This window comes from Mesoplodon mirus (assembly GCF_964341445.2).
Source record: "Mesoplodon mirus genome assembly, chromosome: 4".
NCBI lineage: Eukaryota > Metazoa > Chordata > Mammalia > Artiodactyla > Ziphiidae > Mesoplodon > Mesoplodon mirus.
Window position 1 is genome coordinate 4,742,514 of NC_138979.1, and position 15,849 is coordinate 4,758,362.

A 15,849-nucleotide genomic window follows, 5' to 3' on the forward strand; every position below is an offset into this window, starting at 1 on the left:
GGAAAAAAAGCATCATTTTAAAAAGAGAGGATTTGACTAAATCCATGGTTTTCCTTTTTATTTGTTTTAGCAGCAAAACTCTTCTTTTAAAAGAAATTCTTAGAAGTAACCACATATGTAAATCTGAGAAGAGTGATGATTGTGTTTTGGAGGCGTTCTTTCTTGTTTCTGGAACTCCACAACATCCAAGGGTTCTTCAGAACACATTTTTAAAACCGCTAGACCAGACAGTTTCTAGAATTCCTTAGAGCGGGCTGCAGTGGTAAGAGGAGCCTGACAGACCTGGGGGAAAGGAGACTGGCCCCAAGTAGGACTTCTTATGGGATCTCTGAGCCGTTTTCTCTTCACTTTTAAGATGGATATATCATCTGCCCTCAGGGCACTGGGTACAGGGCACATGTATGAGCTCAGTAAATGGACTATCGTCACACTGCAACCATTATCTAAGCCCTATGGTGTAATTCCATGAAAAGTCACTCTCCGGTCCCTCTCTCTTCGGCTCCTTCTCCAGGCCACTGAATTTCCCCAGGTTCCAGTATTCATGATATTCTCTCAGGCTGAAATGGTCCTTTCTCCCCTCAACTGATTAGCCTATAGTTAGTTTTGTTTTAAGACCCAACTCAAATACCACTGCTTTTGAAAAACCTTCCATGAGTCTCATGTGTGGTAGAATCCGCATCATATGTGCCTTGTGATACTCTTTTATCCTACTTGTCCCATGGTGTGTTAATTCACATGTTTATATCTTGTTTATGCCTTAGCTCACCCATTAATGGGGCACGGGTCTTAATCACTTTTATATTGCTAGCATTACACACTGCATTTGATAAGTAGTGAGGACCCATCAATAGAAAATAGTGGCCACAAGCAGTGAACAGTAATACAGCCATTTTACTCCACTAGATATAAGATTATTAGCAGTTGAAAACAAAGAGAGGAATCTACTGATCATTGTAGTATCAGAGTATGTCTATGATTGAATGGACTTCCTACTGTTATGGACACAGGGCAGGAACTGGCAGTGGAAGATGCCAGCATAGGCAAGATACAAAAGTACAGAAGTGCACTTGAGTCCTGAAGGTGGGCAAAAGTCCCACCCTTTGGAAATACACCTCAAATCAATCCAGCGAGCAATTTTCCCCACAAGGTGTTAAAATGTAAGTCATCGGGGAATGAGAACAGACTGTCCAGTTAATTTGTTAAGCTTACTTATCCAATATTGAGGAAAACCATTACTTTTCCAAATGGTTTAAATTGTTCAGTCGCTAATTCCTCACAAAGCTACTGAAAGTCCGAGTAGCATACATGTGTGTGAGAAATATGGCTTTTCTTTATCTTCTTATGTCAACTTCAGTCTGACTCTGAGCCTCCACGTCGACTGGCTGCAGAGAAATTCTATCCTAAGCTGGGGCAAAAGTCCCAGGTCAGACACCCGGGAAACCCTCTCATCAGTGGTACACTCTGGTGATTGTTAAGAATCTTCTCATCCCAATTCCTGTGGTCTGCTTTTGTTTACTCCCTCTCCTGTTTCCATTCTGCATCTGGGGCTCAGAATTTTTGCTGAGACTGAAGCCTCTCTGTCTCCGTTCAAGGCACTCCTCTGATGTCTTGTCACCCCAAGAGAGCAAATTCTCCCTTCCTTTGCCTTTTTGTCAACAGATTGACATTAAGGAGGGCAACCTGCTTAACTCAGCCTACTGATTCAAATGCTGATCTCATCCAGAAACAGCTTCACAGACACACCCAGAATAACGTTGAACCGATTATCTGGGTACCCCGCGGCCCTGTCAAGTTGAGGCCTAATATAATAGTAACTACCATATCGACAACTGATAGTTTATTATTGAAACCCAGCTTCCTATTACGTTAGAACTTCTGGAAACTCAGCTTCTCTTGGGGGCTATGTAGCATTTCCCATGTGAACTTCTTTATACTTTAGAGTTTAAGAGAGTGTAAATCTCAATCTGTTGAGGGCCTGAATAAAACAAAAAGGCAAAGGAAGGGAGAATTTGCTCTCTGTGTGTGACAATCTCTGCGCTGGGCCATTGGTTCTTTGATATCCTGAGGCTTGGCACTGTGGAATACGCTTGGTTGAAGACAGTCCAAAAGAACACAGTGGCTTGGATTCTCTGAAGATCAGCTTCAGGAAAGGCTACCTGATACTCTCTGGCCTCCCCAGACTTGTATTCCTTGCTTCTCTCTGCCTGCATGGAAACCCCAGGGGATCGAGATTTTGCTGCTTGTCAAGGAAGAGACGTGGCTTTGAAACATGAGCCAGGAGGAAGCGAAACAAGCCCAGTGACTCTACACATCTTGAAGATGAGCTCCGAGGAAAACAGCAGCTTCACAGGTTCCAGTTGGCCAAGGCTTCTCGGAGGCTGTCCCAGATTCTCTGTCACTTGGCAGTGGAGTCCGCATCAGCTGCTCAGGCTGAGGTCCCAAACTGGGTCTGCTTCCTTCATGCTCTGCAAGTTTGGCTTGGGTGTCCTCATCGGGTGCGGAGTGGCCCTGTGGATAGTCAAAGCAGGAGTCCCAGTTCCTGCTTTGTGATACACCCACCGTAGGTGCTTGAGACCAGCACAGGTGTATCTGGCTGGGCTGCAGTCCATATGGGGAGGTGGCTCACAGCACAGGTAGGGGGCTGGCGGGGTACGCAGGATATGGAAAAAGACTCCCAAATAAAGCAATTCTTATGTAATCCATCTCTAGTTACAGCCTACCGACACATGGCAGCAAAGGCCCAGACAGAAGCCTGGACATGCCCAGAGAAAACTGCAACTTTTTATTATAATACCCAAGATCAATAACACAAACACAGAGAGGCTGTAGAGGTTTAGCCCATCTGGCAAGCTGGTGTTTCCTGGATGGAGTCAAACCTTGCCAGGTAAAGGGAACATCATAGGCAGAGAAGTAGGTCCCTGGAGACTATCAATCCCACACCCTCCTTTCTTCTTCATTGGATACTTCAAATTCCCCTCCTGTGTCCCCACCAGTTCAAGAGCCAGGGCCTTTGAGCTTTGGAATTAAGCCCCAGGGTGGCACATGGCAGTCAGCAGAACACATTCCAGGACAAGCTGGAATTCACTTGATAACCTGTCTCTGTGCCTGGCATTTGATAGGTACTTAATCAGTTTCCCTATTAGAGCCTTATTATTATTATTATTATTTCCTTTAGAGCCAAGTGTTACTCTGATTTCCAGAAAACTTGGGCAAAATTAGAGACAAAATCCTCTTTGAAAGATTTATGGCAATTTTTCTCAAAGAAGCAGATGAAGTTTCTTTCGCTCTTTCACTTCTCAAGAGAACAAAGCTGGATTACAGAGTTAAGATGGTCATGAGCATGAGGTTTCCATTTACTTCCTTTTATAAGATGAGCAAACTCTGACCCAAGGAAACTGACATTTCCATGAGGTGAGAGTCTCTATGGTGATAAACAATTTTCTGTTATCGCCAACAGTGTAGAGAAATGGTTCTTTCCACAAAGATTTAGGGTTCTGCCCAGGACAACATAATGTCTGGCTTTTCCCCTCCTTGAGTTTATGTTCTAAGACTGGATAAGAGGGACAAATTGTCAACTCACACAGTCATTCATGGTGATTGTGAAGGGAATGTATAAACACTACAGCATTGAGAGAATGTCTTAATCCATTGGGGCTTCTATACAAGATATATTGTGGTTTATAAACAACAGAAATTTATTTCTCACCATTCTGGAGGCTGCGAAGTCCAAGATCAAGGCACCAGCAGATTCAGTGTCTGCTGACAACCTGCTTCCTGGTTCATAGATGGCCATCTTCTCTCTGTGTCCTCACGTGATGGAAGGGGCAGGAAGCTCTGTGGGGTCTCCTTTATTTTATTTTATTTTATTTTTAAATATTTATTTATTTATTTATTTTGGCTGCTTTGGGTCTTTGTTGCTGCACGCAGGCTTTCTCTAGTTGAGGCAAGCAGGGGCTACTCTTCCTTGCCGTGCACAGGCTTCTCCTTGTGGTGGCTTCTCTTGTTGCGGAGCACGGGCTCTAGGTGCACAGGCTTCAGTAGTTGCAGCACACAGGCTCAGTAGTTGTGGCACACAGGCCCTAGAGCACACGGGCTTCAGTAGTTGTGGCTCGCAGGCTTAGTTGCTCCGTGGCATGTGGGATCTTCCTGCACCAGGGATCAAACCTGTGTCCCCTGCACTGGCAGGCGGATTCTTAACCACTGCACTACCAGGGAAGTCCCTGTGGGGTCTCTTTTACAAGGGCACTAATCCCATTCATGGGGGTTCCACTCTCATGACCTAATCACCTCCCAAAGACCTCACCAATACCATCACCTTGGGGGTTAGGTCTCACGTATGGATTTTGGGGGACACAAACATTCAGACAATAGCAGAGGATATAAGGGAGTTCAGAAAAGAAGTGAAGAAGTGGATTTTAGCACCTACAGTTCCTGATTAAGTAACAGAAAGAATAGAAAAACTGCAGCTTTCGTTAACTCCCATGGTGTTTGGCTATAAGGCTTTGACCTCACGGATTAGGTGAGATTTCTAATAGCTTTGGGGAAAATGAAACCTCAATGTAAAGTGATTCCAGAATAGAATGCTCATCAAAATCACAGCCTGAGGGCATCAGAATCCCTTGGGATGCTTGTTGAAATGCAGATTCCAGGATTGGACCCAGGTCTACTAAATCAGAATTGCAAGCATGAGCCCAGAGGAACTGGTATTTTGAATAAGCTCTCCATGTGACTCTTACCCCCATCAAAGTTTGAGAACCCCTGCCAAAACCCCAAATCAGGACCAAGCCCAGGCAGTCTTGAACTTTCTTGCCCTTAAAGAAAACAAATTAAGTCAACAGAAAAGAGAACATGGTAGCTTCGTAGGTTTCTTGAAAATGAGGGAACTGTATGTACATGAGCTGTAACCAGACCCATAAGGAGAAAGGTTTTCTCAACCCGCAGAGCGAGTTGAATGAGATCAGTAGTTTTTGCCAAAACCTAATCCTGCAGCCCTGCCATGAATAACTTTAATATTTTAAAGCCCTCACAGCATAGCCAGGATTCCCAACCAATTCAGAAAACCTTTCCAATGTTAGTGTCACCTTTTGCTGAAAGAAGTTGCCTGTCAGGGGTCCCTTCTAAATGAAAAACATCATTTACAGAATGCTAAAGAAATCCTAATACCAAAATATGTGCTCCTGGTATGTTGTTGAGAGGTTTGGGCAACGTTTCCAGTAGAAGAAGTCTTAAAGAAGGAGGGAAGAGACTCATAGGTTTTATGGCAACTTAGTTAACGAAGGGAATGAAGAAAAGTGAATCATATGAACATATTAGAAAAAGATTTCAATTTTTACTGATTTGACACAAAATACCAACCTCACCAAAACAATCAAAATATGCCATTAGAAAAACAATATCAACAAACTGATTATTGAGTATCATCAAATTCAAAGGTATTTGAGATTACTCATCGCACAAAAAAGAAAAAAAAACTCAAAATGAGTGCCCTGAAATTTAGCGTATGAATATTTAGAAATATTAGAATATGAATATGCATATGAATGAAATTTAATAGAAATGTTCCCATATTTGACCATAATTCTAAAATTTTATATCATGTTATTAATAGCAAGTTGTATGGTTAAAAGAACCTTTTCTAAACTATCAAAGATTTTTAAAAATTCTGATCAATTGTACTAAAGACTGCATCATCTTTCTTTTCCCTTTATAAAAAAAATTACAAAACCATTGCCATATAAAGTGGTGTGATGGTTAATTTTATGTGTCACCTTGGCTGGGCCCTGGTGCCCAGATATTTGGTCGAGCATTATTCTGGATGTTTCTGTGAGGGTGTGTGTTTGGATGAGATTAACATTTAAATAGGTGGACTTTTAGTAAAGCAGATTACCCTCCATAGTGTGGATGAGCCTCATCTAATCAGCTGAAGGCCTGAAGAGAACAGAGAGCCAGAAGAATTCTGCTACCAGACTGCCTTTGGACTCAAACTGTAACTCTTCCCTGGGTCTTCAGCCTGCTGGCCTCTCCTGTATATTTGGGACTTACCAAGCTCCACAGTTGCATGAGCCAATTCTTTAAATAAATCTATAGAGTATATAGGTAAGTAGATAAAAAGATGATAGATGATAGATAGATAGATAGATAGATGATAGATAGATGACAGATAGACACAGATAATTGATGGATAGATATATAGATAGACCCTTTGGTTCCACTTTTCTGGAGAACCCTACAAACACAAGGGACAATCAAAAAAAGCATTATAGAAGTATGATATGGCCTGAATTGTGTCCCCCACAAAATTCATATGTTGAAGCCCTAACACATAGAACCTCAGAATGTGACTGTATTCAGAGATAGTGTCTTTAAAGACTATGTTACGGTAAAAATGAGGTTTTGGAAGCTCATATAACTCAACATCAAAAAAACAAACCACCTGATTTAAAAAAATGGGCAAAAGGCCTGAATAGACATTTTTCCAAAGAGGAAATACAGATGGCCAACAGGCACATGAAAAGATGTTCAATGTTGCTAATCATCAGGGAAATGCAAATCAAAACCACAATGAGCTACCACCTCACACCTGTCAGAATGGCCATGATCAAAAAGAACACAAATAGCAAACGTTGGTGAGGATGTGGAGAAAAGGGAATCCTTATACACTGTTGTTGGGAATGTAAACTGGTGCAGCCAGTGTGGAAAACAGTATGGAGGTTTCTCAAAAAACTGAAATAGAACTACCATATGACCCAGCAATTCCACTCCTGGGTATATATCCCAAAAAAGAGAGAAAACACTAATTCTAAAAGATACCTGCACCCCAATGTTCAAACCAGCATTATTTACAATTGCCAAGATACAGAAGCAACCTAAGTGCCTGTCAACAGATGAATTCATAAAGAAGATGTGGTATATATACACAATGGAATATTATTCAGCCATAAAAAAGAATGAAATTTTGCCATCTGCAACAACACAGATCGACTTGGAGGGCATTATTCTAAATAATAAGTCAGATAGAGAAAGAAAAATACTGTATGTTATTACCAGTGGAATCTAAAATATACAAAAAACTAGTGAACATAACAAAAAAGAAGCAGACTCATAGATATCGAGAACAAACTAGTGGCTACAGGCTGGGGGGTAATATAACGGTAGGGGATTAAGAGGTACAAACAATTAGGTATAAAATAAGCTACAGGGATATACTGTACAACATTGGGAATATATCCAACATTTTATAATAACTATAAATGGAGTATAATTTTTAAAAATTGTGAATCACTATATTGAACACCTGTAATTTATATAATAGTGTACATCAAGTATACATCAATAAAAAATCCCCCCAAAATGATCTTTTGTGTCTGGACCTCCACTAGACTGTGCAGTTCTTGTGGACAAGCACTGCTTCTCACCCATATTTGAATCTCCAGGACCTAGCTCAATGCCTGGCATATGTATTAGTTGCTCATGGAATACTTGATGAACTAATGGGTAAATGTACAAACAGATGACTGAGTGAACACTGAAAATGGATGAAGCAAGATATTACCAGTCTCTCGAGATATCATCTTTAATTTTAGAGTTCAAGTTACAGACTATTCACATTGTTTTGAGAAAACACCTGAGAAAAAAATATCCTTAAGAATCTTCTGGCTGTGGAATTCTGATGAAAACAAGTGCAAAACCACCGAGGAGAGCACTTAAACATTTAATCCCCAGAAAGAACTTCCAGTTAAAAAACAAAAACAGGGGCTTCCCTGGTGGCACACTGGTTAAGAATCCACCTGCCAATGCAGGGGACAAGGGTTCAAGCCCTGGTCTGGGAAGATCCCACATGCTGCGAAGCAACTAAGCTCGTGCACCACAACTACTGAGCCTGCGCGCTAGAGCCCGTGAGCCACAACTACTGAGCCCATGTGCCACAACTACTGAAGCCTGCGCACCTAGAGCCTGCTCCACAACAAGAGAAGCCACTGCAAGGAGAAGTCCACGCACCATAATGAAAGAGTTGCCCCTGCTCGCCACAACTAGAGAAAGCCTGCGTGCAGCAATGAAGACCCAACGCAGCCAAAAATAAATAAATAAATAAATAAAATTTATTTAAACAGAAACAAAAACAAATCAACTACAACAACCAAAACCAAAAAGAAATGCAAAAAAGCAAACAAAACAAAAACTGCTCTTCTCTGCTTTATAAAACTTCCCCCCTCCAAAAAAACATGCTTATTAATATGTTACTGCTTAATTTGGGTACATATATAGATACAGATGACTTATCTATTTGATTGTATGTTTGAGTGGATAATGTGAGGGTGTGAAGCATAGAACTCAGCACCCTGCCGAATACTGTTTCTTTAAAGGATAAGACATTTTATCTGAGATACATGTTGTTTGAAGTCCAAAATATTTTCTGCAAAAACGCAGCTCTGAGTTATGATGAAAATGACTTGTGTAAAGAATTTGTAAATCATGCCCACTCATACACTCCTCTTTCACAGTTCTAATTCTCTTCTGTATCTTTCTCTTGTATCTTAAAAGAAAAAAATATGTATATATGAAGATATGTTTCAGTATAATTAACCACATGCTCCTTTGACACCATAGCCATTGTTTCCACTGGAACTTCCTCTAATGGAATATGTTGTGTTCTTACCAGGAAAATAAAAGCAATTGGTTTTCTATTGTCTGAAGCATGAGAGTTGTTTGTTCTCAGCAAACTTTCCCACAATTGCCCACCTCTCTCATCCTGTTTCTTTCTACCTGTCACCTATCTAAGGTGGGGCATTGCAAACCTCACCTTACCTCCTACACAGTACACTACTTCTTAGTCCTTTTTAAATTACAGACTCTCTTGAAAATCTAGCTATTTTCTTCCCAGAAAAAAAAAAAAAAGGCATAAACACAAATAGAGACATTTGGCATACAATTTGGGGGGCCTTCATAGACCCCTTAATGCCATCTAAGGAGTCCTGTTTAGGGACCTCAGGTAAGGAATTTCTGCCCGTGAGCAACCCCTTGGGAAAGGCAAGAATGAGCTGGGAGCACGGTACCTGTGCAAGATGTGACACCTCCAACGTATTTCACAATGTACATAAAGCTTTATCTCAGGCAAAACTTTTTAAGCAAAAAGGAATTGTTGGGCTTCCCTGGTGGCGCAGTGGTTGAGAGTCCGACTACTGATGCAGGGGACGCGGGTTCGTGTCCTGGTCCTGGAAGATCCCACATGCCACGGAGCAGCTGGGTCCGTGAGCCATGGCCGCTGAGCCTGCGCTTCCGGAGCCTGCGCGTCCGGAGCCTGCGCTCCGCAACGGGAGAGGCCACAACAGTGAGAGGCCCGCATACCACAAAAAAAAAAAAAAAAAAGGAATTGTTAAAGTGAGAAAATGATATTAGAGACCTAATTCCCAATAACAGTGCCTTTGATTGTTGAATTCTGAAATAAGTCAGTGTTACAGGGAAAAGATCCAGGGAAATTGGCCAAGTCATTATGGTAAAAAATTCATTTTATGCACAGTATTTTAACAATCTTTTTTTTTCCAAACAGATGAAGAGTTTAAAGAATTCCTCTACTAATAATATCATTTATTTTCAGAGTACAGTGAAGTGTAAAGTAAATGGATAAATAAATCTCAGTTAAAAGAAAATTTACACTTACCAAGATCACCAAAATACAAATCCATTAAAAATAGACCTTGTTTTTGATGTCTATTTCACATTATCTAAATACATCCAGTTATGCAAATTTACATTTTTATTTCACATCTTTGCATTCTTGATATACATAAAACAGGACAAAGAACACATTTGCAATATTCAGCCTGGAAAATCCTGCTTGGGGCAAACAAGATTCTCAGCTGCTTTATTCTTTCCGCACATGTAAAAATATAATTCTAAATCATTGGGGTAAAAATCAAGATGGGTATAAGAAAAAAAGTGACTAAATTTTTGTGTCACCTGAGGTTATTTGTACTTCGCTTTTCAAATGGGCATCTAATTACTGAATAACTATTCAATGGGTAACAATTCTTTGGGACCTCCTTAAATGATTTCAAGAAGCTTAGCTGGTTGTTTCTGGGGTTCTTGTAATCTGTATGCAGTTGACACTAGCTACACACCAATGCTGTATATTCATCTAAGAACTTTTTAAACAAAGTAGTCAATGTTACTATCCCTCTTTTGTGAAAATATCTTGCCAGGCTAGAAAATAAACAATTATTTTTTCCATGAGGCAAAGGAAAAGGACAGACCAGTGTAATACAGTACTAATTTGAAAGGAAATAATCACATTGAATGAAAGCCTTTACCATTTTAGTTATAATCTTATGAAATTCAAATATACCTAAATCACACCATGATTCTAGATGACTGCATGTTCATTCTGTTCAATGTTGCCCATGAGATCTTTTGTATCACTAGTTCCTGGACTCGATCCACTATTAAAATAGAGAGTGTTCTCAAAAGTGTCCTCTCGAGGGAAATGCACACGTCTTTTCTTATAAAAGAAATACGCAGCGAAGCCAGCACCCGTTATAATCAGGAGGACCACGATGACTACCACTCCTGCCACATTGGAAGATGGTTTGGAAGGGCCCATCTTCCTTGGGTCAGCTATAAATAAATAAACATATTAGGAAACGAGTTAAGGGGAGGCAGAGAGTAGAATGCTATGGAAACAATACAACTTTCTTCTTAGGAAAACTAAAATTCATAAATTTTCTTTCCAGTGACATTTGCCAAACAGAATGCAGGACATGAAAACAGAAGTCCATGTGACACAGAAGATTATTTTACGTTAAGATGATTATGCAGTTGTAAGAATATTTCATGTATCTATGTAGCCCTGAACTAGTATAATATTTTATTTATTTTTTGTGTGTGTGTTCATGTGACACTTATTTTATTTTATAATGGCCCCAAAGCCCAAGAGTAGTGATGCTGGCAACTCCAATATGCCTAAGAGAAGCCATAAAGTGCTTCCTTTAAGTGAAAAGGTAAAAGTTCTCAACTTAATAAGGAAAGAAAAAAGTTTGCTGAGGTTGCTGAGATCTACAGTGGGAATCAATCTTCCATCTATGGAATTGTGAACCAGTAAGAAAGTTGTGTTAGTTTTACAGTTGCGCCTCAAACTGCAAAAGTTACGACTACAGTGCAATATTTTAAAATTTTAAAATATTTACACCTGTTTCAGAATAATTCGGGGAAAAAAGAAAGTGAGTGGTGGAAATTTGAACACATGAGTATTAGTTCACAAACAGCACTTATGAAGTTAATAAGGGGGCTTTAGGCAAGCCATAAATCTCACTTTGAGTTTTTTTAGCAGCAAACAACATGAGTGAAAGAGGATCAGTTCCTTATTCAAGCTGTCCATAAAATTAAAATTTAAAACATTGCTTAAAAAGAAAAGAGAAAAATCACAGGGATTCCTAAGAGAAATTTCCTCGGTGGGTTCTCATAGGGCAACCCTTTGTAACAGAGCAATCAATGTCCTCAGTAAGATCTATGATAAAAACACCCACCTGACTCCAAGGCCTGCTTTTCTAGGGCATCATTTAAGGAAAGTCGATGTCATAATGACAAAGGCTAGTATAGCTCAAGAAATTCGACTGAGAGTGCAGGGCAGATAGGAAGAGATTATTGCGGTTTTTAAAACAAACAAATTTGATTGATATATTACTAATATGGAAATTAAAATTTCAAAATGGTCTTACCTTTTGTTGTAATTAATGTATGAGTAGGTTCAGCATCAACAACTGTTTGTAAAATAAGAAAATAATTAAATAATACTTATTAAAAACCCATAATAATTGCACGTAGATAGTGAGCATTATTTGGTTTACAAATACATCAAATCATCCACGTTGGATTTATGGTGATATATGATATAGATAGACAATAAATAGATGATAGATAGAGAGATAGATAGATAGATGATGGATGATTGATTGATAGATAAAATCTGCATATTTATACAGATTGATCTATCTATCTATCCTATAACAGCATCCTATAGCTGCATGATGAGTTTGAATACATTGGAAGATTTGAAAGTATGATCTCCCCAGTTGCATTTGAGCCACTGATACTCACCCTCAAAATCTACCCAATCTACCCATAAATAATGTATCCTAGGCTAGCAGTTTTGAAAATGGCCCACTGAAGCATAAGGTATTACAAGGCATTTGAATGAAAAATAAAATAAGATTCCAACATTGCACCAAAGGGTGTGGTATCTTAGAACAGAGCTTTCAAAGAATGAAGAACTATGCAATTCTAAAATAAAATAAAATCTACTGGGGATGGAGTGTTAATTTATCCAACTCATTTATTTAAATCTCTTATCTAATTTATAATTTTGTCTCTTGGGAAACATATTACATGAAGTAGAATGGCATAAAACATTATGGAAGTCCAGAGAGTATCACAGCATGGGCATATAATATTATTAATTCCCCCAGCCCCTGTCCTGACATGGTCTGTCATTCAATCTCAGAAGGAAACTTAATTGGTGTTTCATGATTTATTCCTTAATAAATTCTCATTCCTCCCCACCGTCCACTTTGGTTTGGCCAGGGTAAGTATTTCACCCCTTTTTCTCTCACGCCACAGGCCTGGCTCTCCAAACTGCTCACAGCTTCGCAAATCCATATGCATGGATATCCCATTATAAATGTATTGATATACCAAAATCATTATGTCAGTTAAGCAGAAAGAGAGTGTTTTGTGCTCACTCAAAACTGCAGACAGCAACTGATCACCACGGCAGATTGGATTTCTCATTTATTAAGAGGGAGAGGTTGCAAGGAACCTGTAATCGCATTATATTGATAATTACACACCTGATATCTTAATATTTGAAAGAGATGGGAGCCTGGAAACACACTTACCAAAGGACAAATTCTAACTTACATTTTGGTCTTTTACAAATGTATCCTTTGTAGGAAGAACAGTGAATATTACTCCAAAATCCAGAAGATGCATATAAAGCGACACAATCATTTCTTTCACCAGAGGGATCTCCTGTTTTCCAGTTGACAAAGGAGACTGGGTTGTTGTTTATCCATAGCCACATTCCTGATTATCAGAGAAAGCCAATAAAAATAGAAATTAAAAATAACTTGCCTTAAAATAAATTCAACTTATTCATGTAAAATTTCTAAGCATGTTATTTTATACTGTAATCAACAGTTGTTTACAACCAAACTTTTCACAGGCAAGATAATAGTAACTAGTTGTTACAGGGAAACTGAGAATGTGTTTCTCATGTAGTTTTAGTTGAAAATTTATTCCTAATTAGTATAAATATGTAAACTTATCCTCCCCTAATTGTTTTTTCCTGGCAAAAGATAGAAAATATTTTTTTAACTTCTTTAACTCAGCTACAGTAGATATTCTTTAATTAGCAACTTTCAAGATAGCCTAATATGTGAGTCATTTAAATTTTCACTTCTTACCTCAAATGAAAATATGAGTTTGAATTTTCAAACTCTTCACAAATTAATCATTAGTTAAGGCAAGACTTTATAGGACTGAAAACTTGTTTTACCTACAACATTTTGAAATGTTTGTGATTCAGTAAACATGCTGCAAAAATTACCTTCAACATTTCTATACAATCCTATCCAAAAGTTGGCTTTGCTTTGAAGTGGCTCAACTCGATATGACAGGAAACTCGACTCAGCAGCACTTTCAATGGTAACCAGAGAGGAACCTGCAGAGTACAAAAGAATAAATATGACGGGAGTATATTTAAGTAGTTGAAAATATTTTTATAATGATAGTATTGATACTAAGAGCAATAAAAATCATCCCACTATCTCCACTTAAGGAGAAGAATTTCAAAGAGTGGCCATTTGGCTTCTAAGAATTTGTTTCCATTCTGAAAATATTATTTTTTTAAGCATCATTTGTGTACAAGCACTTAACGACTCATTGCAGGATATACAAAGATGAGTAGGACAAAGAAAGTTTAAGAAGGTTATGGTTCAGTGGGTAGTAATGAGTTGAGAGTATAAAGAAATGTATTAGGAGAATATTTGTTTTAGGGGAAGCAACTAAAAGGGAGCATGGAGGAGACAGAATTTAAGATACTAGGGAGCATAATATTTCAAGTAGAAAGGATAGAAAATAATTCGAGGAAGAGGAAGAATAAGAGAAAAGATGAAGAGAAAGGGAAGCATAGAGCTTCTTCATGAACAGAGATAGCTCACAGATGCATGGAATTCTCCATATTTGGTTTTTAGTAACAGGATCTGAAATAGATAGGTAGGTAGGTAGGTAGGTAGATAGATAGACAGATAGACAGACAGATAGATACATAGACAGATAGATACATAGACAGATAGATAGATAGATAGATAGATAGATAGATAAGGCAATTATTGGGGTAAATGAATAGTGTTAATAGATAGTTCAGTTTGGCTGGATGAATCTGGTCAATGAGTGAAAAAAGACTTGGGTTAGGTCTCACTGCAGATGGTAGGAGATTGGTATTTAGGGTAATGTGGTGATTAAAAAACACAGTTTTTTTCAGGCAGCAGAATGATGCAATGCACTCTAGGAGTATTAATCCAGCTGTTATGTATAGGACTGCACAAAAAGGAGAGAGGAAACAGAAAGACTGCTTAGATGACTATGGCATTGACAACCCAGTCAAAGATTGATTCAGTGCCAGTACTGTATTTTATAGTTAAATTACAGAATTTTAAATAATAACAACTTAAAATATAATTTAAGCAGTTTATGCCAGACATTTTGCTTTGGGCTTTATAAGCATGATGTCACTCAAATTTTTCAACAATCTTATTAAATTAGTACTACTGTTGCTCCATTTTACAGATAAGGAGTCTAAAGTCCAGAAGGCAAGTAATTTACCAAGATCCTAATGATAGAGGAGGGCAAAGTCATGGCATGATCCAGGCATCTGGATCTTGAGGACCTATACTTAACCATATGCTTGCACCCCATGTTACTGGGTCCTGGATTATTCTCTTGATGACTGTTTTCATTGCATAATTTCATAATCCATTATTAAACATATTTCATAGACAATAGCTATTTCAATATATTTGTGACATATTTTGATGAATGCGAATCATTCATTAACAGGAAAATATAGTTATCTAAAGTTGAAAACAAAGTTTCTACACATTCAATGCAAGATTTTTTTTAAAAAATACTCAGCAACATGAAAGAAAAACATTTTTTAATTAAGAAAAAGCAGGTTTCAAGTGACATCATAAGGAATGGCAGAGTAAGTACCCCTGAAATTCCTCTCCTCTACAAAAGCAATAAGAACACTAACAAAGTTTTCAAAATCAACTTTTTCAGAACCCTGAAAGTTAACCAACAGCTTGTAACAATCCAGGAAGCATTTATTCAAGAAAATGCTTGACTCTCAGTAAGAAAAGTAAGCTACATGGTGCTTTAACTTGTCCTAATCCCATAGCTTTATCCCTAGCTCTGTGACTGCCTTAAAAACCAACGGCCTCAAAATCACAGTGAAAACCAGAAGCCAGGAAGACACTGGGAAAGTCAGAATGGGATTGGGCTTCTTTCTAAGTCACATTCTCAAAGAATTTCCATTATTTGATCTCTCTGACATTTCCCTGGAAAACCTCACTTGGCAAAACTTGCCTTGATTTGACCTGACTCAGAGCTCATCCAATGTAAACAGCCTTTTCCTTGGGGGTATTTGTCAAAAACTAACAGTGGCAAGTACCTAATATCACAGCTGCCTGAAGCAGTGATAACATTTTAGGGAAACAACAAGGTAACCAAAAAACTAAAAGGAAAAACTACGGAGTAAAATGTCCATAGGGAGCTTTAAGAAGCATTGACCTATTCCTG

The 15,849-nt window shown here is 38.5% G+C and overlaps 1 protein-coding gene across 1 annotated transcript in view; it reads right to left on the bottom strand.

The window, feature by feature from the left end:
• Nucleotides 1–9,568: 9,568 nt before the first annotated feature.
• MRC1 (mannose receptor C-type 1) overlaps nucleotides 9,569–15,849 on the bottom strand; it is a 98,224-nt gene continuing 91,943 nt past the window's right edge. Inside the window, exons 27-30 of the mRNA XM_082617051.1 lie at nucleotides 13,598–13,711; nucleotides 12,910–13,074; nucleotides 11,712–11,753; nucleotides 9,569–10,611 (exon numbers count right to left, since the gene is read on the bottom strand). Of these exons, the coding sequence (XP_082473177.1) occupies nucleotides 10,361–10,611; nucleotides 11,712–11,753; nucleotides 12,910–13,074; nucleotides 13,598–13,711 (572 nt within the window). The 3' untranslated portion in view covers nucleotides 9,569–10,360. The remainder of the gene's footprint in view (nucleotides 10,612–11,711; nucleotides 11,754–12,909; nucleotides 13,075–13,597; nucleotides 13,712–15,849) is intronic.